General features: G+C 37.3%; 1 protein-coding gene and 1 pseudogene across 1 annotated transcript; both read right to left on the bottom strand.

The window, feature by feature from the left end:
• Window positions 1-7,352: 7,352 nt before the first annotated feature.
• LOC135232086 (olfactory receptor 4C15-like) lies at window positions 7,353-13,026 on the bottom strand (annotated as a pseudogene).
• Window positions 13,027-19,271: 6,245 nt separating this feature from the next.
• On the bottom strand, window positions 19,272-20,207 carry LOC135231888 (olfactory receptor 4C15-like). The gene has a single exon (XM_064289093.1). The coding sequence runs from the start codon at window positions 20,205-20,207 to the stop codon at window positions 19,272-19,274; it is 936 nt and encodes a 311-aa protein (XP_064145163.1).
• Between the last annotated feature and the right edge of the window lie 881 nt (window positions 20,208-21,088).

The following is a 21,088-nucleotide window of genomic DNA, read 5'->3' as shown; positions in this document are numbered from 1 at the left end:
CATCTTCTTTTGATACTTCCTGCATGGATCTGAAGTTTAATTAATAATAATAATAATATCCCAATGCTTGTTTCATAGTTTTTTACAAATGTACTCAGGGTTACATAAAACACTAGCATTAGGTAGAGCTAGGTGAGGAGTGGAAACACTGGTGGGTTAGTGGTTAAGAGCTACGGCTGTTAACCAAAAGCTTGGCGGTCTGAATCCACCAGGTGCTCCTCAGAAACCCTATGGGGCAGTTCTGCTCTGTTCTATAGGGTCACTATGAGTCAGAATTGACTCTATGGCAAAGGGTTTGTTTTTTTTTTTTGGTTTAGGTGAGGAGTATACAAGAACTCTCTGTACTATCCGTGCAACTTCTCTGTAAATATAAAATTACATAAAATCAAAATATCATTTTTTTAAAAAAAAAGGTGATTGTTCTGTTTCTGCTATCAAAAGAGTAGTTACCCCAGCTTCCTCACCGAATAGCCAGGGGCCCTTGAACAAACCACTCAGCCTATAAAGTAGGGACAGTAACACTTGTTCAAGCTGCCTCACTTACAAGAGTCCAAAAGGACAGTTATTATCAAAATGATTGGCAAAGTATACAGTTTTAAAAATGTGAAATAGTGATGTTAGTGTTATTTTCAAGCAATGACTACACATAAAATTAGCTAGAAAAGAATAAAATGTGTGTTTTTAATTTTTTTTTTTAATTATCCTCATTGCTAAAATTGTAATGAAACTGTTTCCATTCATGTAACCTTTTTGGAAAATACATTAGTAAATATTTCCAGCCTGATAAGTATGTTCCTATCATTTACACTAGTTACCTCAACTCTAAACAATTCTTTAATAATAGAAAGATTTTTATATAATTCAGACCACTTCAAATTAATGAGGGATGATGCTGTCAATAAAATGCTGATTAATGATATAAAGACATAGAAGGTGAAGCATCTTTACAATATGCTAAATGACCAAAATAGAAGAAAAATTGAAATATTCCTGCCCATTTGTATAGATATTATAATTTTAAAATCTAGTAGGGAACATATGAAAATGGCAGAGATTTATTTTTTCTTTTTAATATGTATCTTTAGATAATCTTATTAATATTTTATTTTTAAGCAAGGTTAAACCCACAACACTGTATTTTCCATCAACTAAATAGTTCATAAAAGTAGGTTGGAATTGGGACAATTTTATTATTTATCCAGTATGATTTGTTTGTATATGTGGAATTCTCATGATAACATAACATGGGTTAGATTGTTACTTTAAAAACAATTATTGTAAAGATTTCATTAATAGCTATACCATGAGTTCCAGCCTTACCCTGCCCCTATACTCACTGTGGTATCAATTTTAAATTCATGTCTCCACCTTAGGGCACAGCTTGTTTTGTCCGTATTTCTCCTAGAAGATCCCACGGTCTTTCCTTTCTTAATAGCCATACACTGCACCAGACATTGCTTACGGTACCCTCAAGGCCAGCTGTGAACTGTGCATTCTGGGGCACCTCTTGGAGAGTGACCTTGGAAGTTTACCTCCCCAACCCCCAATAACCCCATTGCCCACTATTTTTTCCTGTTAGTTTTAATAATAAAATTAATTCTAATGCCAATGATTTGAAAATAATAGAAGCTTCTGTTTCAACTTTGAAGTATGTATAACATTAAAAAATAAATGCAGAATTAGAAATAAGGTTGTCAACATAAGCAGTGTTTTTTTATTTCAAGCAATAAAGATATAAATGTATATTTTAGAATCACTTTTATGTACATATATTTGTATATCAGTCATACCTGCATATGGATATGCATTTCTAAATAAATATGGTTATTACAAATTAAAACAATAGGTTTAAAATCTGTTCTTAGTTACTGTCTTTGTTAAGTTCATTAGTACACTGTGTTTCTGATCCAGGGCTATTATTATCATTTATTTCAGCAATATTTATGTCTTGTCTGTCTACTTAAGCATATTCCCTTCCTTGACAACTTGGGAAATCTTTTCTCCTCACACTGCAGATGCTTTTCCCTTCTGCAGTGTTGTTCTGCTGGTTTCTCTAAACATCTCATCTTATACTCTTGCTATTTCTAGAATTAAAAAAAAATAATAACCTCACTATTTCTACCTGTGTCCTTCCTGATGGATGCCTGAGGTTTCTTTGTTCTCTCTTAGGAGCTTAGCTCATTTTAGGAGACAGACAAAGGTCACCCCAATTAGCACTACAGCAGTTCAGAGCTTCAGTCATTTAAGCATTCTTGAACAATTCTGAGACAGAAATCTCGTGTGATCTATGATATGAAACATACTTAGTGAAAATTTCAAGTCAGAAGACTCTGCTCTATGATTCAATGAATCACTTTTACTCTTAATTCCCTACCCTGTGATATATGTGGAAAAACTAAGGGATATATTATACATGGAAACCCTTGTGGCGTAGTAGTTAAGTGCTACGGCTGCTAACCAAAGGGTCGGCAGTTCAAATCCACCAGGCGCTCCTTGGAAACTGTATGGGGCAGTTCTACTCTGTCTTATAGCGTTGCTATGAGTTGGAATTGACTCGACAGCACTGGATTTTTTTTTTTAATATTATATATAGGAATTCTGTAAGTGATAAAGTAGCAATCGAGGTACCATGCTTCTACATCAGTATTCTTTATAGTCTCAGAAAATCTCATTTTTCAATCTAAAACACCAGGATGGGGAGAGCATCAGGGGTAAATGATAGCTGAGAATATATTCAGAAAGAATATATAACATGCCGTCTAGAGAGCTAGGACAAAATCTGCACTGTGTCCCCTCTAAGGTATTTGGATTTAACTTGAAGATGACAAGCTGAAGATAGATCTAATTTCATTAGACTTTAAGTAAAAAGTACTGGTACTCCCAACCCAGAGAAAGTTTTGTATTATAATAGCTGATATTTATGGAGCATCTATAATACATTACTTCATATATTTCCAAAAACTTTGCCAATATCATTATCCCTTTTAAAGATTAGGTGTCTGAGAACCAGAAAGGTGATGTAACTAGCCCAAATGTACTAATTATTGGTAGTTCCACGAATTAAACTTGGTAGTCTGACCACTACACGCACACTTTTACGTACTACACCGCAATTTTGAAGCCCTTTTATAAAATGCAAAAATGTGAATTATAAATCTTACCATGTGTCAGTTCCTGGAAAACTCTGGTGTTGGCAATCTCCTATTCTTTATCAACAAAAGTCCATTCAGTGGCTGGATAAAATGTGAAGGTTGTTTCCAGCTCTTATATCTACATCTAAGAGAGAGAGAAAGAGCCTCACAGGCACTCAAGGTGGAGAATGTTCTCCACTGCTTCTCAAGTGCTGCCTTCAATATGGCCTCAGAGAACAAAAATAAATAAGCCAACTTTCCTCCTTTAGTTTCAGCTGAAATTTAAAGCGGTTTCCCCAGGACATGAGCGTGTAGTACTTCCTCTCAGTTGGCCCCAGTGTTGCAAAAGTTCCCATTAGTATGATTCTCCAAGACAGTTTAATGTGGCTTGATTTGCTTAAGTGTTTGCAAAACTTTTATGGCCCTGAGAAATTCTTTTTTTTTTAAACTGCTCCAGAGTTTCTATTTGAAGATGCTTTCATTTCATTTTTTTTTTTTTTTCATTTCCTTTTATGTTCAGGAATAGAACAGCGTGTATGCTGGGATGGAAACACCTATGTTCTTACTAAACCCAAGAGCTGAGTTCTGGGATAAGGCTCAGCATCAGACCATGAATATAGCAAGTGCTATTCTTGGGCAGCAGTAGCAATGAGGGCTTATTAAAGAATAATATATTTCATGCATAAATATTTAAAAAAATACATATTAATCCAAATGTTATTTTTTTCTCTCAGTACCTGAACTTTATATTTCATGACTTTGAAACTAAAAGCCTAATTTCTACCGCCGGGTGGTGCTAATGGTTAGTACACTCAGCTGCTTACAAAAGGTAGGAAGTTCAAGTCCACCCCGAGGCAGCTTAGAAGAAAGGCCTGGTCTCTATTTCCAAAAAATCTGTCCTTAAAAACCTACGGACTACATTTCTACTCTGACACACATGGGGTCTCCATGAGTCAGAATCAACTCAATAACAATTTCTTTTTTAATTTTTTCCTCTTGTTATTTTATTTGAAAATAATGAATGACAGATCTGTTTATCCTGATGGTATGTAGCAGTGTGATTGAAGTTTGAGGAAAAACCAAGAGTCGGCCCATCAGACCAACACAGAAAAGGACCAAACCAAACAGGTTGTTGTTCCATACACTCTTTAAACATTTTACTCTGCTATTTATAGGGTCTTTATGAGTTGGAATCAATTCGACAGCGCTGGGTTTTTTTATTTATATGGCTATTCACAAATGATGCAAAATTGAAGTGATTCATCAGAAAAGTCAAAGCTCAGAAGCAATTTCATGTCAATCAACTATGGGATTAAAGAACAAGGGTTACTTTGTTTTTATTAAAATTGTATGTATTTGCCCTGACCAAAAGAATTGGCCGACATGGACCACAGTCCTTGTGATCCAAAGAGAGAAATCCCCGGAGAACTGCCTGACACATGTGGAGAACTGGGTGATCTTGCTAGATAGCAGCAAGAGGGACACTTAGGGTAAAAGGATGTCTTCCTCCACCCTCAATACCCTCAGAGCATGGACAGGTGAGAGCTAATAAGGGCCCACACACAGCCCAAGGCCAAGGATCAGCAAGGGACTATTTTCAGCCCAGAGCCTTGAACTTGTGCTGTGTCACCCAAATGCAACATGTCTGCACCATTCTGGTAACCCAATGCAGTGCAATCCTGTGGAAAATAAATAAATAAAGATACAACCTGCAGAGGCCATTTGCTTACTATACCACCGAATAGAAACTGGAGTCCCAGTCACAGGACCAGGGATAACATTATTGCGGCCAAATAAGAGTTCCTTGAGGCTTCTGGTTGGATAAGATAGAATATGGAGAACAACCTGAAAAGGAGAAACAGGGAGGGGCCCACGCAGTCAGTTCCAAGTTGGGGTGCCCTACACATAAGGTACTACAAACTTACCAATCCTAGGCACTGGAGAACTTAGAAAATTTTTCAGAAGGCACTCCAAAGCATGGAAGCAAGCATAGGGTTCTGCCTGCTTAGGTCTAAGTGTAGGGCTATAAAGTATCAGCTTTTGAGATCTATGAATTTGAAGAGAGAATGTAAGCCATTTAGAGAGACCAAGGGAAGGACATGTGTTCCAAACAGAGAGAATAGCCAATGTACGTACAGGCTCTATGGCAAGAGCATACCGGGTCAATAAGAGGGTGAGAAAGTGGGACATGGACTGTAGGAGTCAGCGAGGGGTCAGCCATGAGAGAGGAGTTCAGAGAGGTGTGAGGGTACCAAGATTACTGCTGCCTGGTCTTTAACGGTTGTAAGCTTTTGGCATTTACCTTGAGTGACATGGAAGGCCACTGAAGTAGAGTCATGATATGATCTGACTTATGGATTTAAAGGATAATCATAGCTGACTTGCTCAGGATAGGCTTTTGGAGCAAGGGATGCAAAAGTAAAAGCAGGGAGACAGGTAAGAGGCAATTGCAATAATCCAGGTGAAAAATGACTGTGGCTCAGAATTCGGTGACAGCTCTAAAAATGATAAGAAGCTCTTGAATTTGTACATATGTTAATGTTAAAGTCAAGAGGATTTCCTCATAGAGTAGATGTGGGTAATGAGAAAAAGAAATAGAACAAACGTGCCATCACTCAAGATGGAAGATGATGTAAGAGAGTCAGTTTGGAATGTGAGCAGAACCAGGAATACAGTTTTGGATTAGTTCAGTTCAAGAAATCTATTTGTCCTTTAGATGGAAATACCATGAACCAGTTGGATTTTCAGGTCTCAACCTCAAGAAAGAAGTCTGGTCTGAGGTACTTATTTGGGAAACTTGGTCATGGGATATTAGATGATGAAGGAAGTGAAGTCAAGGGAAGATATTTTTTAACAAAGAAAGAGGTAATGGAATGCTTCTTTGCTGATGTAAATGATCCAGTAGAGAAGGAAACAGGGATAAAATAAAAGACAGAAGATATTCTTAGACCAATGTCCTTGTGTAAGCAGTGAGGAGAGAAGGTCCCATGCAAAAGTAAAGAGTGTTTGATTGCCTTTGAAAAGGGTCACAGATACTTCATTTATAGTAGCAGTTAAGAAGGCAGCATATAAGTGAATGGAGGCTGGCAGATCGAGAGATGCAGTTATAGGAACCTGGAAGCTCTCTTTTGGTAGTTTAAATTATCTCAATAAAATAGGAAGTAACTTCATGTGATGTTTCCCGTTAGGTTTGATGTTTGTGGTAGGTTTTTAGGCAGATAACTTTCTTCAAAAGAAAGTATTCTTCTACTCTTACTTTGCTAAAACTAATATAGAGGTAAGCATACTCTTCTACTCTTACTTTGCTAAATCCTAATATAGAGGTAAGCATAAAATTTAAAGGCTAATATTAGTAATGGCAAGTCTCTACAACAAAACAGTAAGACCAAGATTTGTTTCAGAAGTGAGAGTGTCAAAAAAATAAATAAATAAAAGGTCAGCATTAAGCTGTTAAATAATATGTTTAATATTAAAGGATATTTAATATGAATTAATTTGGGTATCCCACAGAACAAATAAGAAATTTGTGAGATCTAATTAGCAGGTACTATTACAGCATGAATAGTCAGAACAGCTCATACACACAATACAAAATGTAGATTCTGAGCCTGCTTTATTTTTTACAGTGACTTAAACAAGATAGAAATTTATTTCCCTCTCACACAAAGGAAGGTGGAGGCAAGTAGTATGGGGCTAGTTCATACAGCTAAATAGCATCAGGATTACAGGCTCCCCAGTCTTGCATATCCAGCAACCTTAACACACATTCTCATGGTCCATCGTGGCTGCTTGAATTTCAGCCATAATTCCCCATTCACAGAATTACCATTTACATTACCGCTTAACTGGGTTCAGTGCCCCCAAAATAAGTTTTTTCTTTTTTTTCAGTTAAAAGAGTTTCAGAAAGCTTCTCTTCTCTAAGATATTTTTTGGGTCCTCTACAAGAAGGTTATTCAAACCATGATGTGAATGGCAACCAGTGTAATAGATAATCTGATTCCCCACTTTTCCTGATTTCTTTTCACTGTTACATTCTAAATAAGCATAAAATTCAGCTCCAAGATGAAAGTGATCTGAGGTGGAAATAGTATCTCCTGGCCTCCACTTTAGTGTTTTTTTTAATATATATAACCTTCAGTATTATATGGTCCATCCACTATAAAGTTCTTGTCTAAGCCCTTTTTGATTTCTTTCCTCTGGAATATTATTTATTTAAGTTTGTTATTTATCATCAGAATCTACCACCAATTTAGTCCACAATTTCCTCATGGCATTTTTCACTTCCTTATTCCTGAGAGTATAAATCATAGGATTGAGCAGGGGAGTTAGGATAGTGTAAAATAGGGCCACCATCCTGTCAAAGAAGAAAGCGGATGGAGGTCATGCATACACAAATATGCACGGGACAAAGAACAAAACCACAACAGCCAGGTGACAACCACAGGTGGAGAGAGCTTTCTGCCATCCTTCAGAGCTATGAGTTCTTAGAAAGAGCAAAATGACACAATAAGAGATAAGTAACAAGAAGAAGTTTATGATGCAGATAAAACCACTATTGACAACCACCAAAAGGCCAAGGATGTGAGTGTCAGTGCAGGCAAGCTCCAATAATGGGTACAAATCACACATGAAGTGATCGACCACATTGGGGCCACAGAAGGGCAGCTGGAAAGTAAAAAGAATTTGTATCACAGAATGCAAGAAGCCCCCTGCCCAGGCTACCCCCATCAGAATGCCACAGAGCTTCCAGTTCATGACAGCTGTGTAGTGCAACGGCTTGCAAATGGCCACATAGCGGTCATAGGCCATGGCTGTGAGGACAATCACCTCTACTCCAGCAAAGAAGTGCCCAGCAAAGAGCTGTGTCATGCAGCCCTCGAAGGAGATGGTTTTCCTGTCATAAAGGGAGTCCACAATCATCTTTGGGGCGATGACAGAGGAGATACACGCATCTAGGAAGGACAGGAAAGCCAGAAAAAAGTACATAGGGGAGCCCAGGAGTGCCAGGCTGCTGCTGATGGTCACCACAATTAGCAAATTGCCCCCAAGAGTTGCAAAGTATACAAACAAAAACACAACAAATACTGTTCTTTGAACATTTAGATTCTGTGAAAGCCCCAAGAGAACGAATTCAGTTACAAAGCTTTTGTTCTGCACGATTTCAAAGGAAAAGGTGAATTCTACAGTGGCCAAATAGAATCTGAAATTATGAGAAAGAGATATTTGCCTCAGACTAGTTTAAGGTTATTAGCATAGCCCTCAACAGGCTGGTGCATCCATAAGCAAACTTATTTTAAGTGCTTTTTTTGTGGTTGAAAACACAAAACGAGAAATTTGTTGAAGGCCTTAGTGAGACATCAGGCAGAATTGAGGTTAGATACTTTAAAATAGAGTTTCAATATTGGGGAAGGAAACATTCATATGTGCTAGAGATGACCAATAGCGTTTATCTTAGGTGCCAACACTGATTAGTTGGTAGTGGTTACCTAGAGCGATTTGTCGAGGATTCTGAAGCACATCCAAGCTCTGGGGAAAGGAGGGCTGTAACGTGTTAGATATGTCTGCCATTGACATGGCGTGGGAACCAGGATGACTTGCATGGGAAATCCATCTCTCATCAAGAAACTGGTCCTATCTACAAATGGAAGAAGAGATATCATGCAGTTTAAGAGGTACTTGGAAATCATGCCTACTCCCTAAATATTTCTTTAAAATCAGAGCTCAAGTGGGCCTTTAAGAAGAATTAATTGATTTCTTATAAAAAAACAAGATCCTATGGAAATGTGCTTACATTTATGCTTATTAAATACTAGGTATACATTAAACATTGAGTTGCTTTTTATTATTCGTCATTTTAAGATTAAAAAATAGGCTGATGATAATACCTACTTCAGTTTGTCGTGCTGATGACTAAGTGAAATGATGCAAGGAAAGCAATTTCTCAAGCGATGGTGTCTAGAATAAAGTCCATGTTATGTTTTATAATCCCTATGTCCCTAGTAACAAACTCATGCTTTGAGAGGTTAAGGTAAAAAAAATTACCAAAAGGTGGATCTGGATTTTCTGGCTCCAAAGCCCAAGTGTAATCCACTGGATCAATAAGGAAATGGGTGAGAATGTTTCTTTTCTAGGGAGAACTTCAGAACACGGATAGCCTTCTAGAGTCTCCAACCAACTCTCAAAGTTAAAATTCTCTGATTCATTTCATCATGTACAAATGGGACACCTCAGAGAAAGAAACTCCAAAGGATTTATGATCAGAAGGTAATGGCCTCACCTTAAAACACATTATTAAAAAAAAAAAGTTGCCATGGAGTGGATTCTGACTCATAGCTACCTAGTAAGGCTCATATACATATACAAATTAATGACAACCATATTAGCAAAGAATAGAAACAGCATGTTAAATACAAACCAGTCTTAAGGCTTTACCAATTATTAACCAATCATTTATACAACATGCCCCACAGGATCAAGTACAATTCTTCAAGGTTTCAGGTTATATCTGTTTCAAAATTACATAGCTTCATTGTAAAATAGTTCATATATAGCTTACCTGATCATCTGGCAGGGTTATGCTGATGGCCAATTTCAAAAATGTGAAAATGTTGCTTATGATAAAGAACTGTTGTAAATTGTTGTTATTATCTCACTTAATAAGCCAGTTGCTTTACCCATTGAAAGCATTTCCATGAGTCTACCAGATAATTACTTCAACTTTTGACTTCCTTTTCCATAGGCAGACACAGCTTTGAAGATTGAGTGTGTCCTCACCTGTGCATATAGCAGAAATTTATCAGTCAAGTAGTTCACATGATTACATGTTTGCTAAAGGGATGAATAAAAGAACAGTGAGGCTTATTGTGAGAATTTTCAGTAAACTGATTTTGTTGAATGTCACTAGAATTAACAAATAGAATCAGCAAATATGTAATTGTGTAAGTTAATGCCTTCTGTTTCCTTGCTTAATAACAATCATTTCCATATAGTCCCAAGGTCTAAAAAAAAGGACTAGGCAATCCTAAATTGTGCCACCACTATTAACTCCATATCCAGCTACAAGCTGGCACCCTGAAAACAAGAGTATAATACAAACTCAATGAGGTCATTGTGTCTGTCAACAACCATTTATTAAAAATTAAAGAATATCAGTATATGATCCAAGAGAGGTCAATTTAACCTAGGACCAAAGCAAGAGAGACAATGAAGTGAAATGAATAACAATATCAACTCCAAACTCATACAGACCTGGGTTCAAATCCAATCTCTTCTGTTTGATTATGGGTTATGGAACAAGTTATTTAAAAGCTCTGGTTTCCACTTTTGGAAAGTGAATATAATAAGAATGCCTATTGATAGAATCAGATAAAATACACATAAAATCTTTCAATAAGAGATCAAGCCCCTAGACCACCGACACAGAGAAGAATTGTCAACATTTTCATTTATGCTTAATTTTCACTTTACCATGAACAGGGGTCTTAAGTGCTTTTACTGATAAGCCCTCTGACTCATCTTCCTATTACTTTAAATGTATAAATTATTTTAATTGGTCACAGTGTAAATACGCTTTTTTTTTTTTTAAGCATTGTACTTTTAAATGATCTTTGTAATCGCTTAGTAGCTCTCAAACCCACATGAGTCCCCTTCTACTTCAGGTAGCTTCTTTAGGCAAAGGAAATCAAATTGGCTTTATATTAATCTATACTAATATGTTTTTTTTTTTTTAATATGTTTTAATACTTAAATAATTCTTACTTTTCCACTTCCCCATTATGGGGGTTCTAAGAGTAACACAATTTTAGATCTACAATGCCCATAAGATATAAACAAAATATCTCTCTATGTTTTCAGATGAAATGAATTTGCAAAACTAGCGTGAAAATGTTGACAATGAAGCATACAGTGTCCTCATGGTTTATGATCACAAGGTTTTGATTCTAAGTCATAAAAAAGGCAATTTTCCTGAATTGGGTCCTGAAACAGAAAAAGGACAGTAGTGGGAGAACTAGTTAATTATGAATAAAATCTGGAGTTTAATTAATAGTAATATTGAGATAGGGAAGAAAAAGGGACTGAGCTCCTAGGCAAGGAGCCCTGCAACACCTGCAACTTGCAACTTACTTACAATACTGTGTGCTTGGCTAATGCAAAACCTCTATCTTGGAATATTCACTAAGGAAAGAACAAACAATGTACTCCCTTTCAAGATGTTTTTCAGAAGGACTGACCTGATCTGTTCCCTGGAGCATGGGCAGACATCCACAAGGTGACTGACAGACGACCTCCGCCTGATGCTAGTACCTGCGACAGGAATTGAACTGGCTCCTCAGAGGGACTGCCCAGGCATAACGCCCCTATAATAAGTTCTGCCACCCAGTCCCAGAAGCCTTTGCTACTGGTTCCATCTTGGATTCCAGATGCACGTGCAACCTAATTTAGTATGCACTGCCATTCTGAGAATTCCCCCCCACCCCTTGAAAGAAACCTACAAAATGTTCGTTACCCTATTATCCTTGCCAAACCCATATAAGCCCCAGAAAAACCTTTGTTGGGGGAACGGAGGCTAGCATTACTTGGTCCCTCTCTGTTTCCGTCCCCGAGCCTTCACTTTCTTTCTGGCACTAATAAACCTTTGTTCGTGTGGAAACTCTGAGCCTCTCCTGGTCATTCTTGGTCAGTAGAAGGCAAGAACCTAGGCAGGGCTTATTTCCAAGCTGGGAATCCTTGCCCTGCAACAATATCCCAATGTTTGTTTCACAGGTTTTACAAATGTACTCAGGGTTACATGAGATGTGAACATAGAGGGAGCTAGGTGAGGTGTATACAAGAACTCCCTATGGGATCTGTGCAGCTTCTCTGTAAATCTAAAATTAGTGACTATTAAAGCTTCATTAAAAAAAAAAAAAGATAATTGCTCTGTTGCTGCTATCACTAAATAGCCATGTGCCCTTGAAAAAACAATTAAGCCTCAGTGTGCTCTCCTATAAAGTAGTGAGAATAACGCTTGTCCAAGCTGCCTCACTCGCAAGAATCTAACAAGACAGCAGTTATGAAAGTGATTGGCAAAATATAAAGTTTTAAACACTTTTTTTTTTTTTTTGGTTTGGGTTTAAGAGGGTGATGTCAGTATTGTTTTCAAGCAGTGACCACACACACAAATTGAGCTAGAAAATTAAATCACCTTGAGAATAATCTGCTTTTAAAATCGTTTTTGTTTGTTTGTTTGTTTTAATTAACAGGGCATGATGCTGTGAATAAAATACTACTTTATAATGCAAAGACATAGAAGGTGAAGTATTTTTATATGTTAAATGATAAAAACAGAAGAAAAGTTGTGATACTTCTGCATATTTGTATATTTTCAAATAATTTAAAAAACTAAAACAGAACATATGAAAATTATGGTAGAGATTTTTTTGTCTTCAGTATATATCTTTATATATCATGTAAAGATTTAAAATTTTTATGTTTAACCAAGGTTAAACGCACTAAACCATATTTTCCACTAGTTGAACAGCTCGAAAAAGAAGATGGGATTTAGGGATAATTTTATCATTTATCCAATATAATTCGTTTGTATAGGTGGAATTATCACGCTGACATGATATAGATTAGGCTGTTATATTAAAAACTAAAAATTATTGTAAACATTCCATAAATAGCCATACCATCAGGTCCAGCCTGATAACAATCTTAAATTACGTCTCTGTTTTAGGAAGCGCCTTATTCTGCCCATATTTCCCCTAGAAGATTCCATGGCCTTTCCTTTCCTGACAGCCAGAGGCTGCACCACAGATTGCTTCGGGTCCTCCGAAGGCCAGCTGTGAACTGTGGCCTCTGGGGCATCTCCTGGGGCTGTGACGCCGCAAGCTTGACTCCCCACTACCCTCATTGCCCACTATTTCCTTTCTATCAATTTTATCAGGAAACAGAAAAACTAATTCTAATGCCAATCTTTCTGAAAATAATAGAAGTTTCTGTTTCAACTTTGAAGTATATATAACATTCAAAAATAAATGCAGATTTACTGGTAAGGTTGTCATTGTAAGTAACATTTTTGTAATTATCTTTCAAACAATAAAGATATAAATGTATATTTTAGAATCATTTATATATAGATATATTTGCATATCAGTCATGTCTACATATGAATATGACTTCCTAAATTAATACAGTTATTACAAATTAAAATAATAGATTAAATTCCATTCTTTCTCTGTTAATTTCCTTAGTCCACTGTGGTTTTGATCCAAGATATTATTACCATTTGTTTCAGCAATATATATCCCTTGTCTGTTTACTTAAGTATACCCCCTTCCCTGACAACCTGGGCAATCTCTTCGTTTCACACTGCAGATGCTTTTCCCTTCCTCAGTGTTGTTCTGCTGATTTCTCTAAACATCTCCTCTTAAACTCTTGCTATTTCTGGAATTTAATAATAATAATAAGTTCTCTGTGTTTCTACCTGGGTCCTTTCTGATGGATGCCTGAGCCTTCTTTGTTCTGTCTTGGCAGTTTATTTCATTTAAGGAGCGAGAAAAGGGGTCCCAATGTAGCAATACAGTAGTTCATAGCTTTAGTTGTTTAAACATTCTTGAGCAATTCTGAGAAAAAAACTTAATGCTAACTATGACATCAAAGGTGCTTATTGAAAATTTCCTCAGAAGATCATGCTCTGTGATTTGAACAAATAACTCTTTCTTATTCTTAATTCCCTGCCCTGTGATATTTGTCGAGTCAGTTCTGACTCATAGTGACCCTATAGGACAGAGGAGAACTGTCTCCATAGAGTTTCCAGGGAGGGCCTGGTGGATTCCAACTGCCGAGCTTTTGGTTAACAGCCCTAGCTCTTAACCACTATGCCACCGAGATCTCTAAGTGTATATTATGTATAGGAATTCTGTAAATGATAATGTAGGAGTCAGGGTTCCATGCTCCTACATCGGTATTCTTTAGAGCCTCAGAAAATCCCACTTTTCCATCTACAACACCAGGAAGGGGAGAGCGTGAGGGGATAAATGATAAATGTAGATATATTCCAAAAGAACAAATAAAATGCTATAGAGAGAGCTAGGATGAAATATGCACTTGTTGCACTGCTAAGTTATTTGAACTTAATTTGAAGACGACAAGCTGAAGATAGATCTAATTTCATAAGACTTTAAATAACTGGTACTCCCAACCCAGAAAAAACTTTGTATTATATTAGCTGCTATTTATGGAGCATTTATTATGCATCACTTCATATATTTCCACAAACCTTACTAATGCCATTATCGCCTTTAAAGATGAGGCATCTGAAAACCAGAAAGGTGATGTCACTAGCCCAAGTGTGCACATCATTGATAGACTCATGCACTAAATTTGGTAGTTTGGCCACAACGCTCACACTTGTAAGTACTACAACACACTTTGAAAATCCCCTCAGAAAATGCAAAAATGTGATTGGTAAATGATACCTTAATGTTCTTTCAAGATCTGAGGTAAACTTACCACGAGTGTTCATTAAATATTCACTGTAGACTGAACGACTGGATTATTTAACTGGACTTCAGTGTCTGCCTTAACAATGCCAGGGTGCTATTGAATCCAGTTGATCATGGGAGCGTTCACTTATGGGAGGTGAGAACAGATGACAACCCAGGTATTTCAGGTTTTGATCCAAATGTTTCTCAAGTATAGTTTTAGGGTGAATTAGTGTCCTACTTTAAACCTTATTCATTTTCATCTTATCAAGAGGAGGTTTCTAGTGAAAAATTCAGAAACTCCAGCAAGATTCGAACCAGATTAATAAAATGGAAAATTGCCTTCAGAATAAAATTCAAATCATTAATAAAAGTATTTATTTTTGTAAGGATAGGAGAGGGATTGGAGACTGAGAAAAAGAGTAGGTAGAGGATAATAACTTTATATACTAGCTTAATTTCTATATACATATGGGAAAATAACTAGAATACAGAATTTATTTGAAATATTCTTCTCTGTGTTATATTAAAGTATGATCTGTGATTATTTTCAAGATCAAGGAATTAATCTCACCAATAATTACATTCATTTGCCAAACTCAAAGTTCTAATGTATTTATATTGTAAATACGTTTAAATATGTTTTTAACCCAAAAACCTACTGCCGTTGAGTCGAATAGGACTCATACTGACCCTATAGGACAGCGTAGAACTGCCCCATAGGGTTTCCAAGGAGCTCCTGCAGGATTCAAACTGCTGACCTTTTGATTAACAGCTGTCGCTCTTAACCACTATACCACCAGGGTTTCCTAAATACGTTTTTACTTCAGACTTGTTGCTATCACCTCCTAATGCCATCCAGTCAATTCTAACTCATGTGGTTGTTGTTGTTAGGTGCCATCAAGTCAGTTCCAACTCATAGGGACACCGTATACAACAGAATGAAACATTACCCAATCCTACTTCATCCTCGCATTCATTGTTATGCTGCAGCCACTATGTCAGTCCATCTTGACAAGGGTCTTCCTCTTTTTCACTGACCCCCTATTTTACCATGCATGTTGTCTTTCTCCAGGGACTGAATTCTCCTGATAACATGTCCGAAGTATTTGAGACATAGTGTCACCATCCTTGCTTCTAAGGAGCACTCTGGTTTCACTCTTCCAAGACGGATTTGTTCCTTCTTTCGGCAGTCCATGGTATATTCAATTTTCTTCACCAACACCGCAATTCAAAGGCATCAATTCTCCTTCTATCTTCGTTATTCATTGTCCAGCTTTCACATGCACATGAGGCAATTGAAAACACCATGTCTTGGGTCCTGTGCACCTTAATTTTCCAGGTGACATCTTTGCTTTTTAACACTTTAAAGCAACCCTAAAGGACAGAGTAAAACTGTACTATAGCGTTTCCAGAAAATACTGCTAGTGTAGTGGTTAAGAGCTACAGCTGCTGATCAAGAGGATGGCAGTTTGAATCTATCAGGCTCTCCTTGGAAATTCTATGGGGCACTTCTTCTTTGTCCTATAGGGTCGCTAAAATCTGGAATCGACCGGACTGCAACGTTTTTTGTTTTGTTTTGTTTTTGGTATAGAGTTTTCTAGACTGTAATCTTGATGGAAGCAGACTGCCATATCTTCCTCCAGCACAGTATCTGGTGGGTTCCAACTGCTACCCTGTCAATTAGCAGGGAAGTGGTTAACACTGTGTTTCCAGGGCTACTTAACTGGGATCAGTGTCCTAAAAATAAACTTTATTATTAATTTAAATAGTTTCAGGAAGTTCCTGTACCTAATCTCTAAGACATTTTTTGTCTTCCCTCTATGAATGTTTTTCAAAGCATGATGTGAATAGCAATGACTTTAATAGAAAATCTGATCCCTCTCTTCTAGTGTTTACATTATTATATTCTATGTATAAAATTCAACTCTCTTTACTTTACATATAAGTTTACTGAGCTCCATCTCTAAAATGATGAGTGACCTGAGTGCGGAAATAGCATTTCCTGATCTCCACATTAGTGTTTTACAGTTGCATTACATTACCTTCTGTTTTATAGGGTCCATCTCCTGTAAAGTTCTTGGCTAAGCCCGTTTTGATTTCTTATGTCTTGAAGTTTTATCTGGTACACAACTTGCATTTTTCTAGGGAAGGATTCCAGAGAGAAGGAATAGCCAATTTATTTACCTTCCCTATGGCAAGAGCATAACTGGTCAATAAAAGAAACAGAAAGGGGCTACATGGACAGAGGAGTCAGTGAGGGATCAGCCAGGAGAGAGGAGTTCAGAGAGGTGGGAGGGTAGCAAGATTACTGTTGCTTATTATTTAACATTTGTACGGTGTCGTCTTTTACCCTGGGTTACATGGAGAGCCATTGCAGTAGAGTAGATTTATGACATGATCCGACTTATGAGTTTAAATGGTATCTGTAGCTGTCTTGCTCAGGATAGGCTACTGGGGAAGGGAATGCAAAGATAAAAGCAGGGAGACTAGGTAAAATTCAATTGCAATAACCTAGGGGAAAGATGACGGCGGCTAGGAATTAGATGACAACTTTAAAAATGATAAGAAGTCTTTGAATTTGGTAAATGCATTGAAGTTAAAGCCAACAGTATTTCCTGGTAGAGTGAAAGTAGGGAGTTAGAAAAACAAATAGACAAAATGCACCATCAGTCAAGTTGGAGGATGACGTGAGTGGAGTCAGTTTGGGGATGTGAGGAGAACCAGAAATACAGCTTTGGGTTCGTTCAGTTTAAGAATTCTATTTGTCATTTAGACAGAAATATCATGAAGTAGTTGGATTTTCAGGTCTTCACCTCAAGAAAGAAGTCTGGTCTGAGATACTTATTTGGAAATCTTGGTCATGTAAAGAGAGTATGTGAAGGAAGAAGGAAAGATCAACTGAGTTAAATGCAGATAATGGATTTAATAAAATGAGAAATGAGCAATTGCTGTTAGATTTAATGATGCAGAGGCCAAAGGCGACCTTGAGAAGAGGATTTTTAGAAAGCATTAGGTATTTATGTGTGAGTGAAGCGGGTTTAAAAAGAATGGAAGGAGAGAAACGGGAGATAAGCATTATTGAGTTTTGCTGCAAAAGAGGGAGAATGAAATGGGATATTAGATAATGAAGTAGAGTCAAGGAAATTTTTTTGTTTGTTTTTAAAGATGAGAAAGTTAATGAATTGCTTCTTTGCTAATGTAACTGATCCAGTAGAGAGGAAAACACAGATGAAATAAAAGACAGAAGAGATTCTTAGGCAAGTGTCCTTTGTAAGCAGTGAAGAGATGCGTTCCCATGCAAAAGAGAGTTTAGTTGCCTTTGGTAAGGGTCACAGATACTTCATTTTTAGTAGCAGTTAAGAAGGCAGCATATAAGTGAATGGAGGCTGGAGTAGTAGTGAATTTTTCAAATTCTAATACAGAGGTAATCATATAATTTGCAAGCTAATATTAGCAACAGCAAGTCATTAGTAACAGCAAGTCCTTAAAACAACATTAAGACCACTATTTCTTTCAGAAGTCAGAATGTCAAAAAAAAAAAAAAAAAGGTTAGGCGTCAAGCTGTTAAATAATATGCTTAATATTAAAGACTTTAATGTGAATTAATTTGGGGATTCCATAGAACAGATAAAGAATTCGTAAGATATAATTGACAGGTAATAGTACAGCAGGAATGTTCAAAACAGCTCATATATGTAATAGAAGATGCAGATTCTGAGCTTACTCTTTTTTAAAAAAGTGACTTAAACAAGATAGAAATTTATTTCTCTCTTACATAAAGGAAGCCCAAGGCAAGTAGTATGGGGATAGTTTATACAGCTAAACAACATCAGGGTTATAGGCTCCTCAGTCTTGCATATTCAGCAACCTTAACACACATCCTCATGGTCCAACATGGCTGCTTGAGTTCAAACCACAATTCAACATTCAAAGAATTACCGTTTACGTTACAACTTTCATTTATATTTTACTGGCCAGAATTTAGTTATGCAGTCACAGCTAGCTAAATGAGGCACTGGGAAATGCAGTCTTTTAGTTACCAGTAATGAATCTTAAAAAAATTGCTACCCAGTCAATTCTGACTCATAGTGACCCTATAGGACAGAGTAGAACTGCCTCGTAGTGTTTCCAGGATTGTGATCTTTATGGAAACCAAATGCCACCTTCCTGCTATGGAGCAGGTTTTGGGTTCAAATCATTGCCCTTTTGGTTAGCAGGCAAGTTTCTTAGCCACTGCACCAACAGGGCTCTTTAGCTGGGATCAGCATCCAAAATATAAACATTTTTTTCAGCTGAAAGTGTTTCAAGAAGCTCCTGTTCCTAAGCACTGAGGTATTTTTGTCTTCCCTCCATGAAACTTCTTCAAAGCATGGTGTGAATGGCAATAAGTTAAGTAGATAATTTGATTTCTCTTTTTAGTGATTTCTTTTGATTATTATATTCTAAATAAGAATAAAATTCAACTCTCTTATGTTCACTTATAAGGATACTGAGCTGCCAACTCTCAGATGGTGAGTAACCTAAGGGCAGAAGTAGCATTTCTGGACCTCCATTGCAGTGTTTTATGCTGCATTACATTGCTTCCTGTCTTACAAGGACATCCTCTGTAAAGTTCTTGGCTAAGTCTATTTTTCCCCCTCTTGAATTTTTTTTTTTTAAGTATTATGCTTTATTTTTCATCAGAAACCACCACCAATCTGGTCCACAATTTCCTCATGGCATTTTTCACTTCCTTATTTCTAAAAGTGTAAATCACAGGATTGAGCAGGGGAGTTAGGATTGTGTAAAATATGGCCACCATCTTGTCGAAGGAGAAAGCAGATGGAGGTCGTGCATACTCAAATATACATGGGACAAAAAACAAAACCACGACAGCAATGTGAGATCCACAGGTGGAGAGAGCTTTCTGCCGTCCTTCAGAGCTATGAGTTCTCAGCAAGAACAAGATGACACAATAGGAGATAAGCAACAAAGAGAAGTTTATGATGCAGAAAAACCCACTATTGGCAACCACCAAAAGGCCAAGAATGTGAGTGTCAGTACAGGCAAGCTCCAATAATGGATACAAATCACACATGAAGTGATCGATGACATTGGGGCCACAGAAGGGCAGCTGGAAAGTAAAGAGAATTTGTATCACAGAATGCAAGAAGCCCCCTGCCCAGGCTACCCCCATCAGAATGCCACAGAGCCTCCAGTTCATGATAGAGGGATAGTGCAAGGGCTTGCAAATGGCCACATAGCGGTCATAGGCCATGGCAGTAAGAACAATCATCTCCACTACACCAAAGAAGTGTTCAGCAAAGACCTGAGTCATGCAGCCCTCGAAGGAGATGGTTTTCCTCTCATAGAGGGAGTCCACAATCATCTGTGGGGCTATGACAGAGGAGAAGCATGCATCGAGGAAGGACAGGAAGCCTAGAAAGAAGTACATGGGGGAGCTCAGGAGTGCAGGGCTGCTGATCATGGTCACTACAATTAGTAAATTGCCCACAACCGTTGCAATGTAGATAAACAAAAATACAACAAATACTATTTTTTGAACATTTGGATTCTGTGAAAGCCCCAAGAGGATGAACTCGGTAACAAAGCTTTGGTTTTGCATCATTTCAGAGAAAAGATGAAACCTACCACAGTGACCGAGTAGAATCTGATATTATAAGAAAAAGAAATTTTCCCCAGAGCAGCTTATAGTATTAGCACAGTCTTCAACACGTTGGGGCATCAGATGTCAAGTTATTTTAAGTGCTTCTGTTGTTGTTAAGAACACAAAATTAGAAATCTGTTGAAGATGGTAGTGAGACATCAGGTAAAATTGAGGTTAAATAGTTTAAAATAGTCAGAGTTTCAATTGGGAGGAGGAATATTCTATGTGGTAGGGATGACAAATAGTGTTTATCTTAGGTGCCAACTCTGATTAGTTCACAGTGGCTAATTAGAGTGAATTGATGCGAAGAATTCTGTAACACATCCAAGCTCTGAGGAAAGGAAGACTGTAGTGTATTTCTTATGCCTGTCATTGACCATGGAGTGGGAATCAGAATGACTTGCATGGGAAATGTATCTCTCACCAGGGAACTGCCTTACCTGCAAAGAGAAGAAGAGATAGCATGCAGTTTAAGAGGCACTTGGAAATCACACCTACTCCCTCAAATGTTTCTTTAAAAGTCTGAGCTATGTTATGAAATGTTTCACAGATTCGTCACTGTTCTTTATCGATGCATAGTATTCCATTGTGTGAATATACCACAATTTATTTACCCATTCATCCGTTGATGGACACCTTGGTTGCTTCCAGCTTTTTGCTATTGTAAACAGAGCTGCAATAAACATGGGTGTGCATATATCTGTTTGTGTGAAGGCTCTTGTATCTCTAGGGTATATTCTGAGGAGTGGGATTTCTGGGTTGTATGGTAGTTCTATTTCTAACTGTTTAAGATAACGCCAGATAGATTTCCAAAGTGGTTGTACCATTCTACATTCCCA

This window comes from Loxodonta africana, chromosome 7 (genome assembly GCF_030014295.1).
Source record: "Loxodonta africana isolate mLoxAfr1 chromosome 7, mLoxAfr1.hap2, whole genome shotgun sequence".
NCBI lineage: Eukaryota > Metazoa > Chordata > Mammalia > Proboscidea > Elephantidae > Loxodonta > Loxodonta africana.
Note: the sequence above shows the minus strand (reverse complement) of the source record. Positions and strands in the feature narration are given on the sequence as shown.

Coding starts and splice junctions, on each gene's coding strand:
- LOC135231888 (XM_064289093.1), bottom strand. CDS start 20,207: ATGCAAAACCAAAGCTTTGTTACCGAGTTCATCCTCTTGGGGCTTTCA.